At 42.0% G+C, this 24,651-nt stretch overlaps 3 protein-coding genes across 10 annotated transcripts in view; 1 reads left to right on the top strand and 2 right to left on the bottom strand.

Annotated features, from left to right (window-relative positions):
• Positions 1–582: 582 nt before the first annotated feature.
• On the bottom strand, positions 583–11,509 carry LOC136441391 (calpain-9-like). Of its 2 annotated transcripts, XM_066437661.1 has the most exons (13): positions 11,105–11,509; positions 9,987–10,118; positions 9,637–9,768; positions 8,814–9,010; positions 8,040–8,211; positions 6,732–6,800; positions 6,398–6,483; positions 5,969–6,046; positions 5,357–5,436; positions 2,687–2,818; positions 1,836–1,960; positions 1,366–1,589; positions 583–1,254 (listed from the first exon to the last, which is right to left on the bottom strand). In XM_066437661.1, the coding sequence occupies exons 1-13, from the start codon at positions 11,507–11,509 to the stop codon at positions 1,242–1,244; spliced, it is 1,845 nt and encodes a 614-aa protein (XP_066293758.1). In that variant the 3' UTR covers positions 583–1,241. The 2 variants fall into 2 exon arrangements, 1 of the variants encoding a protein (XP_066293758.1); XR_010756879.1 differs by lacking the exons at positions 583–1,254; positions 1,366–1,589 and having other exon boundaries at positions 1,848–1,960; positions 2,603–2,818.
• Positions 11,510–12,341: 832 nt separating this feature from the next.
• LOC136441392 (tRNA-splicing endonuclease subunit Sen2-like) lies at positions 12,342–23,195 on the bottom strand. 2 transcript variants are annotated; one of them, XM_066437663.1, is made up of 6 exons: positions 23,088–23,195; positions 19,949–20,153; positions 19,261–19,725; positions 18,336–18,562; positions 17,682–17,839; positions 12,342–12,987 (listed from the first exon to the last, which is right to left on the bottom strand). In XM_066437663.1, exons 2-6 carry the CDS (start codon positions 20,107–20,109, stop codon positions 12,835–12,837), a joined length of 1,164 nt encoding a protein of 387 aa, XP_066293760.1. In that variant the 5' UTR covers positions 20,110–20,153; positions 23,088–23,195; the 3' UTR covers positions 12,342–12,834. The 2 variants fall into 2 exon arrangements, with proteins under 2 accessions (XP_066293760.1, XP_066293759.1); XM_066437662.1 differs by having other exon boundaries at positions 22,929–23,189.
• A 21-nt stretch (positions 23,196–23,216) lies between these two features.
• The window catches only part of LOC136441389 (protein zer-1 homolog), an 89,755-nt gene continuing 88,320 nt past the window's right edge, over positions 23,217–24,651 (top strand). For 3 of the 6 annotated variants that reach the window (XR_010756877.1, XM_066437659.1, XM_066437658.1), the window contains exon 1: positions 23,217–23,335. Coding sequence is in view for 3 of the 6 variants with exons in the window: in XM_066437659.1 (XP_066293756.1) it covers positions 23,307–23,335 (29 nt within the window). In the remaining 3 variants the exon portion in view is untranslated. Of the gene's footprint in view, positions 23,336–23,412; positions 23,657–24,651 lie in introns of those variants that run through there. The other 3 variants (XM_066437657.1, XM_066437660.1, XM_066437656.1) reach the window with 3 other exon arrangements.

Genomic DNA, 24,651 nt, shown 5'->3' with positions numbered 1-24,651 from the left:
GTTGTTTTTAGATTTATTGTTTTATTGCCAGTTTCTCACTCATTTTTCCTCATTGATTATGCAAGTTTAACAGTAATATATAACGTTACACACTCAAGAAAGGACGAAGGGATTTTCATGATAGCTCTTGTCGGTGCCCATAATGAAATTCAAGTTATGCAAATTAAGGGTTAGAAAGTGAGATTTTATAATTCCGGTATTTTTCTATTACAGGAATTTGATACATGTGACATAAGTAATGTAGGGTATAGGTATTACATCCCTAGATATGCATGATGCAATCAAATGCCTAATATGCATAATTAATCTGAAAGTGGTAGATAATTGGACGGCATACTTGTGACATATGTAGATTAATCAAAAGTGATACAGATTCAGATGTCACCCTTCACGAATCTACAGATCAGCTAAACATGGGTTTGTCCACTGAGGGTATTTCCCGCTAGTTGCTCCGGTGTCCATCCGTGCTGGACAAGCTCTGGAGGAACTGACCGCCGGAGGTCAGGAGATCAAAACGTCCATCTTTCTCTGCAAGCAGTCAAGGTGATAACCCTAGACAAAAGTAGGCATAGTATGCTCGACCTGATTTGTCATCTTTTTATTTGGACATCAGATCACGGACAATCTAACATCCACGTAAATATGAAACAACTCTCCATTCGATAAAAGTTGAAATCAAGCTGTACAAAAGTCTGATTCAGTATACATTTGTAATAAACGTGTACATTGTGATCGAAAATGTTCGGTTCGTAACTATATATCAAGTGACCATTGTTTTATCTGTCTTGTTTCACACAACGAAAGCAATATAGACCATGTTTTATTATTTACATAAAAGAAGTCGGTAAATTCGTCTTCCACTGCCTCAAAAGAAGAAGTCAAACCCAACAAAACTAGCACTATGTATAATTTATATTGGATGTAGCCCTTGATATCATTGTATTTTTCATTATCATATGTGTTGTGTGTACTTGCAATAAGCCCTTGGGCAGGTGTTTGCAATAAATTCTGTATTATATACATACGTTCACTGAATATGGATTGTTTTATCTGACAGACCGTCTCATTGCGTTAGTAGAGGAGACCTTATTTAGGACAAGACGCATCAACAGAGTCCCCTCGTTGTCTTTTTAGAAGTACGTTTGATGAGCCACACTGTAATGTTCTGTCTCTATGACTGATTTCAAACTTAACACGCTAATGCATGTCCTCCGGCCGGCCGCAGATACTGGGACTTCTCGTCATCCAAGGTCTCTGCACGGAAATATCACATCGGTCAGTGGACGACATTTTTTACACACAAGAGACAATAACACGATACGTTATTGATGTTGACCGAGTTACAATAGGCTGTGACGACCTTACCCCAACTCTCGCAACTGGACTGGCCTTTCAGTGAATACTCTGAGAAGAAATGGGCCCTCTATGTTGGGCGCATGCGTCGTGGGAATGATGACGTATGTGCCTGGGTCCATCTGAATGCGCAGAGTGACCTCCCGGTTGTTGTAGTACGTCATAGTCATGAACACGGGTTCAGACTGCCACAATTGGGACTTGGACAGTTTGACTACCCGGTCTGGGCTCGTGACCTGTACAAAACATAGTGCGAGTAAACGGAAAGAAAACTTTGCGGGACAAACCCTGTGGTAAATAAGACGGACCATATGCACCTGCACGAAAACGAAACGCCTCAAAAACTGGCATTCTATACTTTGAAATACTTGGATAGCAGGTAGCACCTATATTTTGTCTGTATTTGAATCAATTGTTTTTGGATGTTTAACTTTCATCCACGTAAGATAAGTAAGGTTATAAATGTCGGTTTTCTGTCTTACCTGGTAGACCTGGAAACCGATGTGCTGAAGTTTCTTTTTGAATTTTGGTAATTCTTGCATGAGACCAATCAACACTGCGCATGTGCCGCGGTCTTCCTCGTCATCTTCTTCAGGGTCAAAGTCATCTGGTATGTAAATGAGTTGGTTAGACGTTGCTTAACATGGCAGCAAACTGGCTTAGGCTCATCACTCTCCATAAAGCCTTCATTGTCATGGTTTACGACTCGTAATAACTTAGACCAAGGTATGTGAAGTATGCAATATAGGACTTGAGCTGAGCAACAAGTAATGGATTTGTTTTAGTCCTTATTTGCATAATAAAATGGAAAACAATTATGATATGCCACTCGAACAAGGCTAACATCAGTCGGCGAAGGAATGGGATCGGGGAACTCTAGTTCATAGGTGCGAAGACACAGACCCAGGAAGAAACAGGTTGTCAAATAAAAGTCTCATCTTAGCAAAGAAGGCTATTGAAGCATTTGCTCATAAATTACGCAAATTGAGCCCTAATTTGCATGATTTATATCTAAAGATGTTCAAGTTTACTTGACTTCTAAATGCTGCAAGAATGAAATTCTCATCAGTCAGCACTACGGAATTATAGTCTTTTCTTATCAAGTATGCAAATTAGGTCTTCATTTGCATAAGTGATATCCATCGGGATTCCTGTACATCTCAGATACAGGCCCTTACATGCAATGTAGTAAACCGCAGGCTAACATCTGCAGACGACAATGTGAAGAGGAACTGAGGGTTTTACGCACCTGCAGACGACAGTGTGAAGAGGTACTGAGGGTTTTACGCACCTGCAGACGACAGTGTGAAGAGGTACTGAGGGTTTTACGCACCTGCAGACGACAGTGTGAAGAGGTATTGAGGGTTTTGGGCGTAGGTCTTCATGTGGTTGCGGCAGCCTCCGGCTGTCTCGCCCCTCTCCCACTCTCCCATTTCTTGCGCCACGTCCCACTTTGATTTCACTCCTGTCAGAGAACCAAAGCCTTTATATCAAGTATGATGTCTTACGTAACCCCCACTTTGAAAAACAGTTGGTTTGAGATATCTCTAGTGCAGCACAGGTATATACAGGAGTGCATCATACTGGGGGACGTTGGTTTGGAGACGTGTTTGGACGTATCTTTCAGGGCGGCGGAACTATGTATCCTCAGCTGGTGCAATTATGTTATGAAGATGTTAATAAGTTATTCATGTTTCTTTACTACGTATACGACTGTCGGACAACTCAGCGCCAGGACGACTCGGCACCAGGACGACTCGGCACCAGGACGACTCGGCACCAGGACGACTCGGCACCGGGACGACTCGGCACTAGGACGACTCGGCACCAGGCAGGACGACTCGGCACCAGGACGACTCGGCACCAGACAGGACAATTCGGCACCAGGACAACTCGGCACCAGGGCGACTCGGCACCAGACAGGACAATTCGGCACCAGGACGATTCGACACCTTAATCTTTTTTACACTGAATGAATGTCAAACATATCGGCATACTATGCAATGTTACGATATGCACTTTAACAATTATTATTTTAGTTTTTTCTTCATTTTAGACCAAAAAGTGTATATTTAGGTCTATATTTGACACAAGGATACCAAGGACATCAGAACGTATTGAGCACTTTTGGCATACATTGCTTCAAAATGTTTAATTCTAGGGGTTTGGACGATATTTAGACCGAAAATGAGTATTTTTGGATCCTATACCCCGGTATGAAAGCCAAATAACCTAAAATTTGGTGTGTGTGTGCCCACAGGACTTCATTTACGCGTATGGTATACTATGTGTATGTATACTTTGCATAATAAACATACACATAATATGTAAAAAAGATTAAGGTGCCGAATCGTCCTGATGCCGAGTTGTCCTGGTGCCGAGTCGTCCTGGTGCCAAGTTGTCCTGGTGCCGAGTTGTCCTAGTGCCGAGTAATCCTGGTGCCGAGTCGTCCTGGTGCCAAGTTATCCTGCTGCCGAGTTGTCCTGATACCCTTTACTACACCTCACTAGCTAGTACAACAGATTTCAACTCCATTGCCAATTAATTATTAGGAGCAGATTCGAATATATCTCTAGATGTGAAATCTATGATCTCTATCATCATGCTAAAATAGATAAATACATAAAATGTTTCTTCATTATTAGAAAAAAATAGTCAAATCGACGATTAGCCCGCCTAATTGTAACAAGGTATTATAGATATCACTGATGTAAGATTCATTTTGTATTTCTATTTTGCAGTACAATCAGATCTCACTAAAGGTGGGGACAGGCATGCCTCAGCAATATTTCAACAACAACAACAAAATTTAAAAAAACACATCTGATTTGTTAGATATATAGCCTATTTTTGTTATCTGGTGTCATTTTCCCACATAGGTTATCGTTTTACCGCAAAATTCAAGGGCAAAGTTGCAGTTATCAAGGTCCTCACTGGGTGCCTCCGTGTCAGATAGCATGTTTGTAGCGGTCACTGTAAGTGCTCGGGTGATTGGAAAAAAGGCAAATAATGGCGATTTGGGTCTTTTTACGATCAGTAAATGCCAATGTCCTGAATATTACCCCTACAGATCGATTTTAAAGGCAAAACTTTGACGAAATTGTATATGATAGGTGCTGTTCTGAGGTTTACCACCTGAACTTGTCTCTCATGGGTGGTATTAGCATTCTGATGCTTTAAAAATGTGGGAGTGCCTCATTGAATTATTGAAACAAATTCACCAAAAATCTATGTCAAAAGATATCAAAAAAGGTAAAGCAGTCATCCTCAATCAATCAAAAAAGGCTCGCGTGTATTAAACAAGATCACCATTAGGCATCTTTCACTTAAATATTAGCTTTGGATCGTTAGGGAGGGAGAACCACTTTTGCTAAATAGAGGCGTGGCCCTGTAATTTTCGATGACGTCATCATGACATAACTTTTTGCATAAGTTATCGTTTTGTGCAAAAGTACTTGGAAAGAAAAAATCAATAGCCACACATAACACTATGTAGTATTTTCAAGACACCCTCGGAAGTGCTGCGGTACGCCTGTCTCCCGCTTTAATGAAACAAAACCTTGGCTGTGGGGATGAGATTTTATTTTATTTTAGGCAAGACTGATGATATGTAGACATTTACGCCCACGCTAATGCCTTTCTACTAATGTGAAATACTTATGATTGATGAAGGCAATCTGCAAACTGTGCAGCAGTATACGTACTTACCTTTAACGTCGGCTTACCTTTAACGCGGAGTTTAAAAGATAAAAGATAACATTAACGGGCTGCTTGTCAACATTTTCTTCATAGTGTTTTTTTTCGCTACACGGCAGTCATATCGACAGAGAACTGCATATAACGTTACATGAACGTTGATTCCAAAACACGGAATAGGCTCTTTGGGGTATTCTGTCGTCACTTATATTTCATATTTCAAGACCCTCATTCCACGACACTTTGCAAAGAAACAAAACATTTGAAAAAGGAAATCCAAAAACAGAAAAGAAGAACTTAGTAATACCAGTTTTATCGGCCTCGTGCTCTCCTAGCGAAGCGATGGTGACCTCTCTGTAGAACTGGAAAAAATCCCCGTATTCCATCCTACCACGGGGGCGACATAGTGCAGGGTTATTGTAAGAATCAGTTTATACATACCGTTGTGTTTGTGCGTGGCTCTATTTCTTTAAAATGTAGACATTCCTGACTTACCTATAGCATAACGTGTCATAGCCCAGCCAGCACAGTAACTACAGTACAGTAAAGAATTGCCCAATGTACTGATGATATAATAGATTGAACAATCAGCGTGTTGTGTACTTATCCATACATATTGCATTGTTTTCTGTTATTTAATGCAAATTTACAAAGCAATGGATTCGAAATTGTTCCCTACAGCCTGCTTCATTGTGAGGTATCTGACATATCTTCGCCCATGGCTTCATTTTCAGACCAGGATATTGTTCATTATTGAAAGAGTACCCCCCCCCCCCACCGATCTGACTCCGATTCACTTCGTCCCGTGCTAGCAATGTACGTCAATTTGAAACCTCTTATCAAGACGGTTAAACAACATCCTTTAACCTCCCTGCTCTTATGTAAAGTTTCAACTGTACCTGCACAGCGCAATACATACCAAAATTCTCCATCGTCTTTGTTTTCATAACCTAGCCTCTGTAGCACGTCTCCTGGCATCCTCTGCCACTCTGGCGACCTGTAGGAGATATGGCAGCGCTTGGGTTAAAATAGCATAGATCATTTTAAAGGTCTTGGGGGGGAACTGCATATTCCTAATCCAAGCAATAATCCGTAACCCCATATCAAATTTGAGATTGAAAATGAAAGTATGGCACCCACGACTGTTTGATCGATATGCCGGAAACATCAAAGAAACAATGTATTTTCCTTACCCTACAAAGTAATTAACGGAATAGATAAGGAATATCTTTAGCATACCAATCTGTATGTTATCCTGATGATGATATATGACTTAATTTCCAGTCTAGATAATTGACAAATTTGCACAAAATTTAAAGCTTTTTTTTAGCAGAGACAGACTACTGACCCGTCACTCCACGCTCCCGTCCACTCCTGCCTTCCCCACGGGTTCCTGATCCGGAGAAGTTTGTGTGTCTTTCCAAAGTTCCGTATCTAGAACGTCGTAAAAAAATACACTCAGCGATGGCAAGACTCTTTCAAAGATCTCTGTTTTCAAGTATAAAAAATGGCCAAATTTTTTATGCAGTTATTTGACTGAAGGCAGCTGTGGCCCACTTATTCTCGGCTGTGCAATATACAGGAGAAAATGATGCTTTCATCAAACTATTAAATCGCAGGTTAACTGATTGATATATTCTACTGAGTAATTACGAGTTTGAATGGCGATGAGGATAACGTACCTTTGCGACTCCTGTTATGGTGTAGGCATGACCGCTCACCAACCCGCTACTACCTTCGTCAAACGTGCTCTGCGTCGGTTCAAACAGGCAAAAATTACAACTTCGTATCTGTTCAGCACTGCAGGTCTTTGGAATACATTTTCTATACATAGACAGAGAACACACAAGGTACACTGCATGTTAAACTAGAGTTCGGAGACCTCATTATCACAATTATGCAAATGACTTATGAAAATTCTAGATTTCCTAATCAGATATGCAAATAGAGTCCTATCTTGCATAGTTTGAATCTCATTGTGTACATCTCTAAGCTCTGCATGATGAATATCATTGAAAGCCATCGTACTTTGTTCACTTATCCTCCTTGAATCAATCTAACAAAACCGCCCCTGCAGTTCCAGAGCACGCTGCCAGGGGGCCCAGATCTACAGCAGTTTTTCCATACAACAACTGTATGCCAACAAAAAAATCAAGATCAGAATATATACATTGCAAAAGATTTAAAAAAAAAAACAGAATTCTGCTGCAGGTCATACACGTTGGGGCTCAAAATCGACAATGACCTTCGTCTTCCCAACACCTACCCACATACCAAATATCACCATCCATCCAGAGGCCCTTAAGTAAAGCCAACTACAAATATCCGTAACTACATAAAGGCACACACACACACAGACAGGCTAGAACCTTGACCTCCATTTTTCATGCAAGTAACAAGGATAAATAACAGAGCTGTGTAAGAGATAATGGAATTCTCTCAACCAAAAGGTAGATTTTCTTTATTTCTTCCACGTAACGTTTTATGTTCATGAACAAACTGCAGGTGTATAAACATCTATGAGAAGTACTGTCTTCATATATATAGAACTAGATATTCATTTTTCGGCTTGATTTTCCAGTAAAAGAAGTACAAATTCGCCTTCTGGCAAATAGATGAGACACATGGATGTTGATTTATCAATTATCTAGTAAGGCGAGTTGGGATTCTCATAGAACATCTAATGCAGTAGATAGGTGTTCTCTGATTAACGTTTTATTAGTTCCACTAGCAAATGAAGAAAACAACAGATGAGATACATGTAGTGATATCATCACGATGTCTTAATCACGATTTCCTTACATCATTTCATTTCTTAACTTAATACCAATGTAAATGTGACAAATAATCAAACCGTTCTTCACAGTTACACGAATGCCTCTCTCTAATATGATAGTAAAATATATGAGGAGTGAATTTATCAATTCTATGTCAATAGTTACTTTTCCCTCATTGCAATCTATATCCTAGAGTGCAGTAAATATTGTTACCTTTGTTGAGCATGTCATGAAAGAACCGCGTTTCTGAGCCTTCAGCAAGGTTTTGTACAGGATCTGTTCCTCCTGTGGTCCCGTTTTGAACTTTTCACATATTCCTCCAGTCAGGTCCGTCAGGGCGTCAGTGGCCTGGCCGGATATAAGGGCCGCGTACGAACCGTTCAGTCTGTGGGAGGGGACGGTAGAACCGTGGCGTGAAGTCAACATGGCTTCATCGATAGTTCACACACATTGTGAGGATATGTATATACAGCAGGTAGAAAAGGAACCATGTTTAATCAGGCTTGATTATGGTTGATTATGTTGTTTTATGATGAAAAGTGCAAAATGTTTTTCGATAATGTATATGTTTCGGGTGAGAGCGAGAAAAGGCCTTTCATATATTCTCTTACCCCATTCATATGTGTGTGGAGGCCTTTTAAACAAAATTGATAAACAACTTTATTTCTAACAGCCCGTTTGGTTTTAGATGCTCGCTACATCTCACAGCTTTAGTAATATAACGATATAATATTTATTGTATATTCATACCCAAAGGGCTGAATGCACAAATGGACACACGTGGTCAAATGGATATGTGAAACACTAAAACCTAAAATTCTTATCATATTATATGATCATGATGTTATAAATCTTTTCGAGAAGCCAAGCTAAGAGTGAGATATGTATGTATCTATCTACTAGTTTCTTCTCTCTTATTTTGTACGCAGCTGCTGGACGTAACAAATCAAATCAATATGGGACGGAATACCAACAATAGACACTCACTTTGCATACGCCTTTTCAATGAGAGGAAGCCAAAACTCGTTGTTGTCGCTACACCTGGCGTATGTCAGTCGTCCATGTACGGTCGGCAGGTTATCATCCACGTACACGTCCTGCCAAGCCCCAAACCTCCAGAACCGGAAGTGGGCCACGCCCGCATACCGGCCGCCCTTCCACAGGTACTGGTCTTTGGGGATGACCTTCAAGATAATTGACATAGTAATGAGCATTCCGCGTGTGTCAATGGAAGTGTCTTTACTGGTCTGTTTATCTAATGTCTGTGACACGATCTTCAGACCACCTACACAAAGCGAACTTTCTAAATATTGCCTAGGTTATGCCGGCAGATTAACATTGTTCAGGTGACAGACCGCCCAACATTCGCCTTAACCATGAGCTCACCTTAGCCATGAGCTCACCTTAACCATGTGCTCACCTCAGCCATGAGCTCACCTTAGCCATGAGCTCACCTTAGCCATGGCTCACCTTAGACATCAGCTCACCTTAGCCATCAGCTCACCTTAGCCATCGGCTCACCTTTGGCATCAGCTCACCTTAGCCATCAGCGCGCCTTTGCCATCAGCGCGTCTTTGCCATCAGCTCACATTGGCCATCAGCTCACCTTAGCCACCAGCTCACCTTAAACATCAGCTCACCTTAGACACCAGCTCACCTTAGACATCAGCTCACCTTAGACACCAGCTCACCTTAAACATCAGCTCACCTTAGACACCAGCTCACCTTAGACATCAGCTCACCTTAGACACCAGCTCACCTTAGACATCAGCTCACCTTAGACATCAGCTCACCTTAGACATCAGCTCACCTTAGACATCAGCTCACTCTCCCTGGCTATAGACGCGCACGCCGACAGGAACCAGCAGTCCCCCAGCGTGCCTTGGCAAACGTCGTCCGTGCTGACACCGTGAACAAGGAGGCGCGGATTGTTCGTCAGCGCCTTCCAACAAAAGTAAGAACATCATATTCTTATGCGTTCAATCACAACTTCAGATAATGTAAATTTCTTTACGGACTTCGAATGAGGCATTATACTCTCGCTAGAACATTACAGTTACTCTTGGGCGAATGCAGTCGTGTCTTCCGTTCAGGGCTGTTTGATTGCGCTAGTCCTACGTGCATTGTGACGTTAGCGGTCTGTTTAGTACTCCAGCCCACCTGTGGTCGCTTCCATTGGATGTTGTTACCAGACTTGCCGCGATGGTCTATAGTCTTTGGAGCTGCAGGGAAGTCAGGGTCGTCCCACGGCGTACCGGAGTTCAGACAACTTTGAATGGCAGATGTCATCTCCTGGGTGGAGGGAGAAGGGAGCAAAACCCGCTCATGGAAATTACTAAATCACTGATCTTGTCACTTGATCTGATCAAAGTCAACTTGCAGGAAATACCAATAAATTCTAATATATTTTGTACTTCAAAGCACGCTTGCAGTATAAAAATGGGAAAGTAATCTACAGAAATCTATCAAAACAACGCATATTCGGGACGCTATTGACTGCTCTGAATTCAACTCATGCCTCACACTATTCCAGCAATCAAAAAAGGATAACTGATTGGATTTCAGGAATGCAAATATATGTGGCTTATAGAGATATGCATTGTGATGCATATGCAGTTTCAGTTTCCTACGCATACGATAGCTGTAAGTGCGCCGGGGAAAAGTGAGCCTTCCTTGTACTGCTCTGTACTTCTGACCGACATCCAAGGGGGTGGTCATCTTGCAAAGCTTGGGATCATCTCAGCCGCTCATTTAAAAAAAAACCAACAAATTGACATATTTTAGTCTCAAGACGACGTGTGACTTTACCAGATTCAACTCATTCGATGAAAAATGAGCCTGTTGTAAAACAACCCTTGTTGTAGACAAGGCGTTTTGGGTTGAATTTAAGACGTTTGTGTGTACCTATTGCTGGCTTATGTTGTCACTCCAGGGTACGGTATTTGTGTTGGGTTAGGGTCAGTGGGCGTAACAACTGAGATGTTAGCAATCACTTGTTAATTTTGTACCAATATGTGGTAAGATAAAAAGTAGGCAACAGTCATAACAAACACGATTGAGGCGCACATGATGACGGAACGTGGTGTGGTGAAACATGAAACCGGCTGTCACCAAAGTAACAACACAAACACCTGCCCAGGGCGGCCTTTACGGGTAAGTCAAGGCCTGCTTGTGTTACATTTGTTCTTTAAGTTTAACGCTTCGTTTTTAGGTGGGTTGATGATTGCAGTAGTGGATGTGTAACAGATATACTATCATCAAACTGTTCTTATTCGTACCTGTGTGACTGCTGTAATGTGCATTTCTCTCTTTCTCGGTGGCCGTAGGCGGATTTTCTGCTCAGGTTGGCGGTGGCGTGGCGACACATCGCCGTGGTCTACCGGCCGCCTGCCCGGTGGTGGACGAGGTGCCACGAAGTTTGGGAACGGCACGTACGGGGGCCGCTGTCCCGGGCCGACCTGGAGCCGTCCCCTGGGTGGGGCGATGCCTGCGTGTAGCCACTGAGGTGGAGGGGCTGGTTGCCCCTGGGGTTGCCATCTTACGTACTGGACGTTTCCTTGGTTTGGGGTGTACCCGGGGGGTGGGGGAGCCCAACCGCTGCCTCTCCCGTGGGCATTATTCCCGTGTACTGCATCGTGGGCCCAGTAGTCCTGTCGGACTGGTGCAGATGCGCCACAACCCATGTGGCCTGGACTCCGCAATATGGACTAGGCCGGGCTACTGCTGCGGCCTCTGACACTTCACTGGCAGTAGAACAAAGACCTGGTAACTTGACCCGACAACACTCTGTTTCCAGGCGCACGGGGTCACACAAATACACAGCCACATAAAGCCTGCACTTCTGCGCCCATTCTAACAAAGATGACAATTTTCAGTGTCATTAAACCTCTTTTAAACCTCCAGGAAAGACTTCTTCATTATGGAATAAGTAATGTGTTATGGTAATATAACATGTTTTGTTTGTCGTTTTTTTGTTCGGCGATTACAAAGGATATCGCGTTTGGGACTATACCGAAAAAGTCATAATGAATGTTACACAGCATACTATACCTGGTTTTCTTATGATAAACACTTTGGACATGGTAGTGCATGTAATTGTGTCTTGTGCATGTAGCACTTTGCAATGATTTGCTTACAAATAGATAAATTTTACTTGATTGCAGCGTAGATCTCTCTTGTTCTGCACTTTCTCTGAATTTTAATCAAAGAAATACTGATACATGTTAATGTACTATTCTTTACTATTGCATAAAAGCCATTGACAAATCAGTTATATGAAGAAGAGGAATCTACTGTATATGGATGCCAGGATGTTTTTTTCACACATACATGTACGGTAGTGGTGAGTCGGTCCCACGACCGTATGTGTGAGACTCATTGTTCTTTTATACACATGTAGTTAATGATATCACCATCAAACAATCAAATTAAACATCCTGACAATATCCAGTAGCAGTAACTTTCATAGCTTCATTTTGCCCATCAATACAGTTGCAAGAAACACAAAGAAAGAAATTAATACCAGACCTTTGCTTTTACAACTTGTTGTGTTTTTGGTAGCATAAATTTTGATACTGGATTCAGATATACATTAGTGATATCTATTAGACAGCACAAAAAAACTTTATAGTTCAGACAACGCATATATCTATATCTATCTGTATCTGTAAGTAGGTTCATTTTTGCCAGGACCCAAGCTGATTTTAAGTCAGGATCAAAATAAACTTGCTGATAACCCCAAATAGCCTATCATTGAGTGAAATGACGCTCTGCCCGGTAGTGCCAAAATACATCCTGTAAAACCAAATTTTACTTCAAACTAATGTATGATCAGTTTGGAAAATATTCACAAGCAACATTGTGCAGGCCTTCAATATCATGCCCAGTCTCATACATGTATAGTGGACAGACATTGGTCGTCCTACTCCCCATCTTCAACAGTGTGAGTTTACTAATCATCTTTTTGTTCTCCATGTTTCCTGGACATCGTCCCGCTCTACTCCTGAAATCAGTGGTCATCTTCCCGCTCTTCCCGCTCTTGAGATGAAACCCATCTCTTCATCACAACTTCCTGAACTTTGAACCTTGAAATGCAGCTGGGAGACATTTGCGCCTCCTCAGTCAAGTCCGCTGGCCTCACCACAAAGCACAGCAGAACCTCCTGTAGGTAGGATGCACAACGACACAGACTGTCAGGGGCAGCAATAATGCATATGGACTTATATCATGTATATTTCTGCGTACAAGATCTGCTAGTTGAACCTTGAACCTTGAACGAGGACATCAATGCTAGTTAAAGGCACCCAAAGCATTTTGTGGGACTTGAAAACTGGAAATATTCCAGTTTGTGTAATCTTTATGAAATTGACAATTAATTCTACTGCTTACCACATTTGCGTTCAGATTTCTTTTCAAAAGTGCACAAAAACGGCAGCAAAATAATCTACATGGTAATTTTTTTAGTTTCATGCGCCTACTGTAAATACTGTAGAAATTCCATAGCTGCACCCACCTCCTTTAAAACGTAGAAATGCAAAATTAAAACATAGAAATGCAAATATTTGACAGATATGCAGTCACCCCTAAATGTGATGGACAGTCAGGATCAGTCTTTAAGGCTTGGATTTTCTATCAGTTCTTACCACACAATGACATTGTATCTTGGTCATTTTCAAATTAAAATTTGTAATGGTATATCGTTATTGAAACCGTTATGTGTAGGAATTACTAGAAATTTGAGTTTTCTGATTCAAGTTTGAAGCCTCATAAAATGCTCTGGATGCCTTTAAATTCATTAGAGTTGATGTGAAAAACAAAGTGTACAGAGAACATGGTTGATATCAGCATTACTTGTTACCTGGTTACATGTTACCTGTTGCTGTGATCTGTTGTAGAACAGAATATTTGTTCTCAAGTGTTTTAGAATTGATGTTGGAGCGAACCAGATGTGATAAAAACTCATGAAAGTGATTCAGCCAAAGTGTTAGCATTCATATCAAGACAAATGTGTCCTGTACTTCAGAAGCAACTGATGTAAGCAGCCACCCAAAAACTTACAGCATGCATGGCCCCTTCTCATAGCTTTATAAGGAGAGCACAACACAACAGTGCATCACCAAACATTTGGAAAAGTTCAAAGAGAAATGTTTAATAGCAAAAACCTAGGGTTCCATAACCCCATACTTTTGCCAAATGATGTTAACCTGTGACATACCATAAATGTTTCTTATTGATTATGCAATAAGGTCCTCATCTGCATAAATTGTATCAGTTGATCTACCCAAATAACACAAGGCTTATTCTAGCAAAGATGGCTATGGCAGCCTTCCCTTCATTTACCACCATGAAATCATAGTATTTTTTCTTTGATTATGCAAATGATCTTAATGATGCAAATTAGGTTATTTGCATAATTGATATCTATCATAATTTCTCTCTTTCTGGTTCCGGGTCGGAGTTCAATTGTGACCGGGGGTTGGGTCATGACCCGGTAATCTGCCGGAAGTGCGTGGTCGTCACCCTGATTTCTGCCCAAGATTGCTTGGTGATGGTTTTAGCTGTGCATGAATATTTTGAATCTTCTGAAAAGCCCGTGAGTTGCAGTATTTTTGGGCGCGGTGCAGTTGGTTCGCTATCGAAGCCTTTTTTGTATTAGTCCGCGGCAACGGTGATGCGGTTTTCTCGCCTGATGACCCAAATAGCATCGATTTTAATGCATTTTCACCGAATTTGCGTCATCGGAGATTGCGAAAATGTTATCACATGACTTTTTTATTTGTTTCATTTTTCAGAGACACCATTTACTAAGCTTTCTCAGCATATATGCCGTGACCCCAGGAAAACTCGTTTTTTCCGAGCAGGTTCGATCAAAAAAGTGTAAAAAAATGATAATTTTCGGGTGCCAAATTTACATTTTACTATGGTTTCTACCCAAAATAAAGGGACAAAGGACAATACCGATAAATACATCGGAAAACAGCAGAAAACCGCTTTTCGACCATGTGATTACATTTTCCGTCCTACTTTTCTCGGCGGAATTGTAGCCCGTCGACCTGAGGGTGTCGGCCTACATACGAAATCGCAAAAAAACTCCGGTCCGAGACCTTAAAAGGACAGCAGCGGCTACGTCGATGACGTCATAGATGACGTTATTTCGACGCATTCGAAAGCTTTTATCAAAATCTGTAAGTGTGTTTGAAAAAAACCCCGAAGTTTGCCCTTTTTTCTCTTTTAAATTCGATATATCCATGGACAGCTGTTTGACGCCCCCCTCCCCCATGTGCCCCCCCCCCCCCCCCCCACACCTCCAATACGGCCATCTTTAATCATTTCTGGCCGCCAAACCGTTTTTTAAAGGAATTCACTGACTACGTCATTTGATGGAAGCCCATGTCTCAACTTGACCTTCGGTATGATTTTCGCGATGCCCCGCCTTTATGATGACTTAAATGGGTGAATTAAGCTAAAATCTAAGTGCTTTAAGCCTTCTTAAGGCGAAACTTGGTTTTCTGACTTTTGGTTCGTCGCTCCTTAACGTCGCGATCTTTTCTTCTTTTGATGGTGTGAAGTGATAGCCTACTAGGCGCGCTACACATCTTGGCCGCACTTATTTAAACTGCCCGCTTCTAGCTCTGATGATATGCTCCAGGTTGCGCTTTGGACTGTGTCAGAATGCATTCTTTTACACATTTGGGGAGCATTGTGCTGCTTAAGGGGCCTTTACGGCGAAGTAGTGAAGAGTTTGATGTCGGACGCGTTTGATTCGGAATGTGCGACCAGTGGTCTACCAGTCTATACCAAAATTTGACATATTCTTCGTTTCAGTTAAAAGCTACGAACTTAAAACGCGACCCCCTGCTGTTTTCCTCGAGAACCATGACGTCACTGCGTGACGTCACCGACGCCAACTCTTAAAGAGGCTTTTCTGCCAATATGCAGCACCGAAACGACGGAAAGTCCGTATAATTTCCAAGCCAAGGGCATGAGCAGGCTCTCCATCCCGTTTTACCTGTTTTTTGAAAAGCGATGTCCTGAAAAATGATGTTTTTATCCAGTTCCCTACTTTAACGTTGTTAAGGCCTGTACGTTGGCAAGATAGCCTCAAAATACAGTGTTTTTCACATGACTTTAAACCCCTGCTGCGGGAAAAGTAATCATTGCGGATAAGCCAAATTTGGATATATGGTAGATATAACTTTTCTGAACATTTTGAACAAATTTTAAGAAGTAATATGTTTCTTAAGGTTCCGGGTCGGAGTTCAATTGTGACCGGGGGTTGGGTCATGACCCGGTAATCTGCCGGAAGTGCGTGGTCGTCACCCTGATTTCTGCCCAAGATTGCTTGGTGATGGTTTTAGCTGTGCATGAATATTTTGAATCTTCTGAAAAGCCCGTGAGTTGCAGTATTTTTGGGCGCGGTGCAGTTGGTTCGCTATCGAAGCCTTTTTTGTATTAGTCCGCGGCAACGGTGATGCAGTTTTCTCGCCTGATGACCCAAATAGCATTGATTTTAATGCATTTTCACCGAATTTGCGTCATCGGAGATTGCGAAAAAGTTATCACATGACTTTTTTATTTGTTTCATTTTTCAGAGACACCATTTACTAAGCTTTCTCAGCATATATGCCGTGACCCCAGGAAAACTCGTTTTTTCCGAGCAGGTTCGATCAAAAAAGTGTAAAAAAATGATAATTTTCGGGTGCCAAATTTACATTTTACTATGGTTTCTACCCAAAATAAAGGGACAACTGACAATACCGATAAATACATCGGAAAACAGCAGAAAACCGCTTTTTGACCATGTCATTACATTTTCCGTCCTACTTTTCTCGGCGGAATTGTAGCCCGTCGACCTGAGGGTGTCGGCCTACATACGAAATCGCAAAAAAACTCCGGTCCGAGACCTTCTCAGTTACATATGTCGCATGTCTAAGAGTCCTACCTTGGATTATAGAGGATTTCTAAACTTAACCATTCTTTACACAAATCAACTAATTATTTGCATGATTAGCATGTGATTATGTAAATACCAAAAATCACTACACACACACACACACACACACACATGCACACCCAAAAACATAATCTTCTTGGCAAAGGTAATAACTAATCTCAGGCTAATGTGTAGTATAGGGAAAACAGAGTTACTGTAGAAATCTTTGAAAAGTTGTCAGCGTTATGGATAACAAGGTTTTTTATTCACAACCAAGACATACAACAATCACAGCTGACATATCGTTGACCGTCCGTCACCTTCCTCAGGGCATTTCTGACTGGTGCTATTGCACACTGCTTACAGTGCATAAAACAAACGTTAAGTACATAGTCATACATGTATATGCCGTCCCATACATTAAGTGAATATATACAGAGCCTGTATGTGGGTACATGTACGGCTTGTGGGTATTTTTCAGCCGAATGCATTTCACCGAAGCAAAACGCATTGAATGCGGAAGTAACTACCGGTATGCCACAGCAGCGCAGAAAAAGTCAAGGGAAATGACTGATTAAGAAATCAAATTGATGAAATAAATTGCGTAAAAAAACATCAGCAGGATAAGGGTTATGTTCTCTTCCTTCTCAGCTTCTTTCTTTTGTGCTCTTGTGAAGCTCCTCTTGTGTAGCTACAATATCTGTTTTTGTACATATGACAATGATTATTCTTGTATATGACAATACGTGCCACATATATGACTATACTTTACATTTGGGAATATATGCTGTAAGTAGTGAAACCTGTGCCAGTACCAGTCAGAATTGCCCGGAGGAAGTTTGAACACTGACACAGTACATATATTGAGATCCCAGACTAGATGCATGTATGTGGCCATGGCTGTCAGAGGGAGGAGAGCTCACCTTTCCCACATGCTGTGTGATTCTGTCCATCCCTGCCAGCAGCAGCCAGGATCGGCAGCAGGACAGACCCAGGGAAGGCTTCAGGCTGTCTCCATCCACTGTCTGCACCACTACAGAGTAGCTGGAATGGTAGAAACTGGGCCCTCTCTGGTACAAAACTGCAGACAACAGAAGCAGACATCGAAAAACTAAAGGAAGATTTGATGCAACACCAGTGTCAGCGAATTATTCAGTCCTCAAAACAAAGGGTGCAAAATCTTAGTCACAAATACATCGTGTAAATGCAAAAGAGACAAATGTTTTCAAGCATGCCCTTGTGGTATGTGTATCACTCTATTAGCCTTTCAAATAATATTTCACATGATATGCAGTAATGCAAAGAAAAATTTACTAAGCGTGTCATGGATGTGCATGTGCATGTGCCTGTCCTGATCTGTATGAAGTTAAGTTTCAAAACAATTTCAACTTTCATTGAACAGTGTCTTCCCTTGTTCATAATCTTACAAAAAATCTGTATTGACTTGTTACAGTACTACTCACTGTTAAATAAGTGTTCAATAAGTTCTTGGCCTAACCCAAGCACACAGCTCCTACATGGAACCTTTACTGTGCAGGTACATACAATGTATGCATGTAGTGGTGGACTCTACTCACCCCAGGGTGCTCCGTACTTGACGCCAGCACGAGGAACCCAGCCTTTACTGCGCAGGTAGTGGTACACGATGTAGTTTGGGAGGAAGTTGTGTTGGGTCTGCATGAAGCGCTGCCACATGTCCTTCAGTGTCATTGGGCAGCCAGGCCCATCAAGAACACTCAAACACCCAAGACCATAACTCAGGAAAAATGCCTCCTCCAGACTCAGCTGCAGGGACTCTCCCACTCTGAGGTAAAATAAGATTCAGTCTGTGATGTTCCTGTTCCTACTGAATCAAACTGTCTAGGTTATATAAGTACTCGTCTGCTTTATTATGTCATACACAGGCCACAAAAATGTATAGAACAGGTGTTCCGGACCAGGGTTCTACTTTAATCACATGGTCTGACATAGAATATTAAGAATGCATTTCCAGTGTGCCGGTTGCGCCAATGTTGAAAATTTGAATACCGGATTCGGACGTTGGAATCGACGTTGTTGATATTTTTGTTCAAGGACACAAAAGTCTCTCAACTTCTTCCACATTTTGCATTGAAATGTATGTTTTTTCGGGTGGGTATGACATAAACAAAATACAACAAGGTGTATTCCGCATCACCCTCAGTCATGACCCTCCTGTGGTTTGTATTGCCCTTCAGGCGATACGACCCGCGGTTGGCGATACGGAATACACCATGTTGTCTTCTCTATCTTAGTATCTATCTATAACATTAACAGCTCATTACATACCAGGGGAATGAGATGCATTTTAAACAGCAAACTTCTATATTTTCCTCAAAGCAACCAAACGAAATGCATGTACTTAATGATAATAGCAATACCATAATAGAATACTAAAAATTTGGTAATTGTTTCCAAAATATGGTGCTCATTTTGAATTTGACAGTGATGGCTGGCCTCCAAGCACATTTCTGTATATTCTACCTGTTTGGGTCCAATGTGCCTCTAATCTTCTCTTGTTGATTGGCACAATCCTTAGGTCTCACATCCTTGTTTTGCTGACCACGCAGGGTGCCACCCTCAGCCTTTGGGTGACCTGTCTCACACTTCTGTTCACAAGCACTTGTATTCTTAATACAGACATCATGTGAATCCTCTCTCTGTGATGTTGATTGCACTGGAGTACAAGTGGTCCTTTCAGATGACTGTACACTGGCAGCTTGTGGTTCTTCCCTGACGTGTGACGATGACTGCTGCTGTGTTGTCCAACAGCTGCTGTCCCCCCCCTCCCACACCTGTGTGGTGGGAGTTTCTGTTCTGTGCTCAACTCCTGTCCTGCACTGACCTGTGTCACCTGGACCATTCCACAGTGAGTCTACCTGCTCCAGTTGTCCAGGCTGTGAGGTTCCTCCCACCATGGCATCATCAGCTGGAGGTGCCTCCTCAACTCTGTGGTGCAGTTAAATTTTACTTAAAATTTTTCATATTCAGGCATTCAGATTCATGATAAAAATAGATGAATGTAAACACAAACAAACAAGATACATGTACCATGTAGCATTGAGTGGCAACCTTTAAACCTTACTTGTCCCACAAAAATTTAAGAAAAAAAGGTTTAACCATAAACTTTGTAACTAACGTTATACTTTATTCAATGTACTAAGTCTACTACCTTGCCCTTTTCCTAGACTGGGACAAAGTTGAGGACACTGGTGGCTGATGATGCAATGGTTGCCTCTTCTCCTGGCCAAATGCCTGGGACATATCTGAGCCGGGGCCACACTTGGACAATGTACCCTTCCCAAAGAAACCATTGCTGTAAAGCATGGTCATCTCTTTGAGATCTGTGACCAAGACACAGTCTCCCAGGAATCTCCCTACATAAAGAAATCAGACAACAAGCTTAAGTTTATGTAAAGCTCCAAAGAACATTGCAACATGAAAACTTTTACTGTGAGTGCCTTTCTTCATAATCATCCTTCAAATGTCTTAAAAAGTGACAGAACTCAACAAATTCAGGTGTTGTAGGCTACTTGTAGCAAAAACCTTTCAACAAAATCACCGATCTTTTGCCGCAGCTCAAAGACAAGGGATGTCATGTTTTTATCGATAATGATTTGATTAAGTTTATGACTCCTGTGATCTCTGAACACAATATTATGAATATATGATCTACTGGTCAGATATGATGTTTTGGCATTCTGCTGTAGTAAAATAACATAGAAAGCTGTTACACAGCCCTTGATTAAACTAAATATCTTTTCCTGACACCTACTAGTACCCACCCACTGAATATCATCAAGATCCATTAAAAACTCATATGCTTTCCACATTCATACATGAATATGCTTACTTGCTTAAGGCTGTCCGTCGTTGCCAGTGGTCGATGTATACATGAATATACAAACATACACACAAACAATCTGCCCCGGAAATATGCTGTATTATCCTTTTCGGTAAGATAAAAATAGACTCACAACCTCCATCTTTGTCCTGTATGAAATACCAGTCCTGACATGCTGCCTACTTCAGGGTGACAAGTGACAGCCTGTTCCTGGCAATTTGATGGTGATGAAAATTATGATAATCAAGGGAACTTATTCATTTCTGTCACTGTGTCCCCCAAGGGACTTACCAGCCCGGAGACAGGCAAACACTTTAATTTGAACAGGTTATTTGTATCCAGGAAAATATGCTTATCCTACAATTTAGACAATACCCCAGGCCTCGAAATTAACTTTTTCCCCTACTGTCCCAACATTGTCCCAAAAGTGGATTTCAACTGTCCCGAAAGTGTCCTGAAGTGTCCCAACCAGGGCCAAAGATATGAACTTAGTGTCGGGTCTGCATTCAGTTCCAGAGGTTCATGTTCAGGTTTGGACCTATACTCAAGTCAGGACCTGAGCCCAAGCCAATCTGTGTTAGATTTTTTTTTAGTTATATACAAAATTGTGTATAATGTAAAATAGAAAATTGCATGAAATTTGAAAAATATAATACATACAAAGGTATATACACTCAGTAGTAAACACAAGTTTCAACAAAGTTAACAACCAGAAATATTGTTAACAACCTGAAATAATGTATTTTAATAGGTTATAAAAGAAAAAGCATAATTCTGCAGAGTTTAAAGACTTCATTGATGCGGTGGCTCTTGGGGAGGTAGAATAAATCCGAAAATGTTTGATTTCTAATCTTGCAGGGCAAACCTTAATCAAGTAAATGAGGTGTGACCATCCCTCTGCTGACCCCCTGTCAGGGGAGCAGACATGTGCCACAGCCTAGCTGGGACAGGCTTTCCTTTCACTATGCTGAGTGATAAATGATGATTGATTTTGAGAAGACTAGTACCACACCAAAAACAGTGGGTGGGACCAGTATACAGTTTCACAAGGGAGGAGCACAGTGGCACTCAGGAGCCCTGATTGTCCCAAATATGTCCCGAATTGATTATTGAGTTGTCCCAGGTCAAATTTTGGTGGCCCCGGGACATAGGGACATAGTTAACTTCGAGCCCTGATACCCCATGATGATGATGCATATCTCACCAGTGTTGAAATGCTAGCGCATTGGCGGTGGGCTAGTTAACAGGTTATTCAGCACTGGCAACCGAGTGCTGAAAGTGCTGTCAGCACTGGAACCGAGTGCTGACAAAGTCAATGGTTCTGTAACTTAGTTAGTTTCAGTTTCCAGTGCTGTAAGATTACTAAGAATGTCAGCTCTGGACTTTCAGTATCCGGAGCATCATAAAGTCCTTGCCCCATGTACACTGCATATTAGACCCGGATGAGTTCGGATAAGTTTGGGTGAGGTGTTTAGGCACAGCTCTAGAAAATTCCAGGGATGATGGCCACTTCAGCACTGGACTGTGGAACCAGTAACTTTTGTAATGTTATATTTACGAAGCTACAAACATCCAATACACATCTTGGACAAAACATCAAGCCATGAAGCACATTGAAGCACAAGCACATGAGAGATGGAACAGAAGGATGAAGCTGAACACATGCAGAAAATCGCCACTAACATGAAGAAAAAAGGCAGGACACATGGAAGAAGAAACACACAAGTAAACATCAATCAGCTAGTGAGTGGCCACACCAGACTCAACGCCTACCAAAACTGGAAGAACCCAGAGGTCTCACCAAACTGCCCAAACTGCGGTGCTCTGGAGACCACCAGACACTACCTGTACCACTGCCCTCGGTACGAAAAGGAAAGACAACACATGCTGCTAGAAGCTGAGAACTTATACGAGACATACAACATTGCAGAGGAAAGCAGAGACACGGATATCGTCACTCTAGCCGGGATGAGAGAAGACTTTTCCGAGACAATCAACAAGCAGATGTACTTAGCTCTCTCCCGGTACATTGAGAGCACGCACAGACTCGATGTGCTCTCCTAGAAACACTTCCAGCAGCACGCAAGCACAAGCGACCAAGAGTTAAACACCTAGAGAGACATTAGCCTCGTATCTGAACCAAGCGTAACACAGCACCAAGAGACCACGTCTAGCGATATAATAGACGTTAAACAAGGACAACAACAACAAATATTTAAGAATTAATTAGCGATATATGTGTTTGTTTTCTTCTTTTTAACGTTAGTTGAACTGATGCAATATTGTACGCCGAGAATGAACTGTCTACCTGTACAGTGGCACCAGTTGTCATCTGATGCTGCAACTGCTGTCAACGAAGCTATGGGGATGGGGAGGGGGGCGGCATCGTTGTGGTGTCGCCAACGTTTCCTGTGCAAAGGAGCTGGGATGCGAACAGCCATGAATGGAACTTTCTCCTGTTACTTACAATAGTGTTGACAGAAAACAGCGATTTCTCAAGTAGTCTGAGTTTGCTCCGTAATCGCGCACCGAGAGGTGGTGCACGGTGTGGGCAGGTCGCAACGTGACCCCAAACTGCGGTGTGAGACCACAGCATGGATTGTTCTATTCAGTACTGAGGGGGAAGGGTTCGTCAAAGATAACATTTCCAGATTACGTTTCTTTTGCAAAGACGCTAACTGTAAATATGTTCAGGATTCACGGTGACCATCCAAGGTAAATAAACATCATCTAAAGCAATAGTAAGCTATGTAATAATCATATAGGGGAAACTGATGTCACCTTATCCTGTTTTGTGGAATGTGATATCCTGACTTCATGCGTTTACGTTGTACGCGGGTCAGTATTTTGTACCGAACCAGGGAATTCTGTAGTTCAAGTTCATCCGGCTAGCAGAGGTGGTATTTACCGATGTTGTCCAGCTCCAGTGTTGTCCTGACTCATTCTCCATGACAGCTATGCCGGCGGAGAAGGAACAGTGAGGACCTTGACTTTTTCGCATCGATCGAGAAGCTTCGTAACGTCTGACAGCAAAATGTACGTGTTAAAGCTTGTCTGAACTCGTAAACTTCAGTTCTAGTCAGCTTACTCTACCTTACTGTTTTTCACATCACAGTGTTGAAAACGTGTTGTACGTTACAGAGTCAGTTTCTATTCCAGACATTTATTTTGGGCCGAGGCTATTTAATGTTATTGTGTTCGGCCTGTCAAATAAAGAAAGTTGTATAAATAATAATTTTTTTGACGGGCACGGTAACTGACAGGAAATGTTTCTGTCAAGAAAACTCTTTTAACAACCTGGGAGCTATGGAATAGGTTTAGCTCAGTAAAGATCCAATCGATCTGTGCAACAAGCGCTTTCACACGGGTAGGGGGAAAACCTAGTCTGTATCAAGCAAACTCCAGCTGTCCGGGGGTTTCTCTCCCCTCCCCGTGGGTGGATAGCCGTTACAGGCGGCGGGCGGACACGGGGCTTGGTTGAAACCAGGCTAGGGGAAAACCCTGTATAGGTACCCGTACCCGTATACCTGTATATGTATACCGGTATACCCCATTTGGGGCCCCAACGAGCCAGGAAACACGCTATGACGGCCGCCATATGGGGCACCCAGAACGGCTGTTTTTTTACGGTCTCCACATTGATATACAGTAAGACACAAACAGTTGACTATACTCGGTCAGAAAATAGTTGAACAATCATATTTTACGATCTTTTGATTTCTGTGAAGGACGGAGGTTTGGAATATACGGAATTTGCTTAGTTTGTATCTATATAAAACCTCCTTGTACAATAAAACCTCCTTGGTTTGTACGGAGCGACTGCCAGAACGTGCGAGCACCGATCTCGGAGACCTTTCAACTAAACCCGTTCTGAAAACCTACAGGAAACGCCTCACGCTAAAGACAGAGACCGAGCAATGCATTTTCAGATAAATCACGCCAAATGGCCGTAATCTTTGTGTCGCAATAAGTGGTTACTTTCCGTCTAAGCAAGGAGGTTTTAGCGGAGCAATTCGCACATGTAGAGTAGA

This window comes from Branchiostoma lanceolatum, chromosome 9 (assembly GCF_035083965.1).
Source record: "Branchiostoma lanceolatum isolate klBraLanc5 chromosome 9, klBraLanc5.hap2, whole genome shotgun sequence".
Taxonomy (NCBI): Eukaryota; Metazoa; Chordata; class Leptocardii; order Amphioxiformes; family Branchiostomatidae; genus Branchiostoma; species Branchiostoma lanceolatum.
Note: the sequence above shows the minus strand (reverse complement) of the source record. Positions and strands in the feature narration are given on the sequence as shown.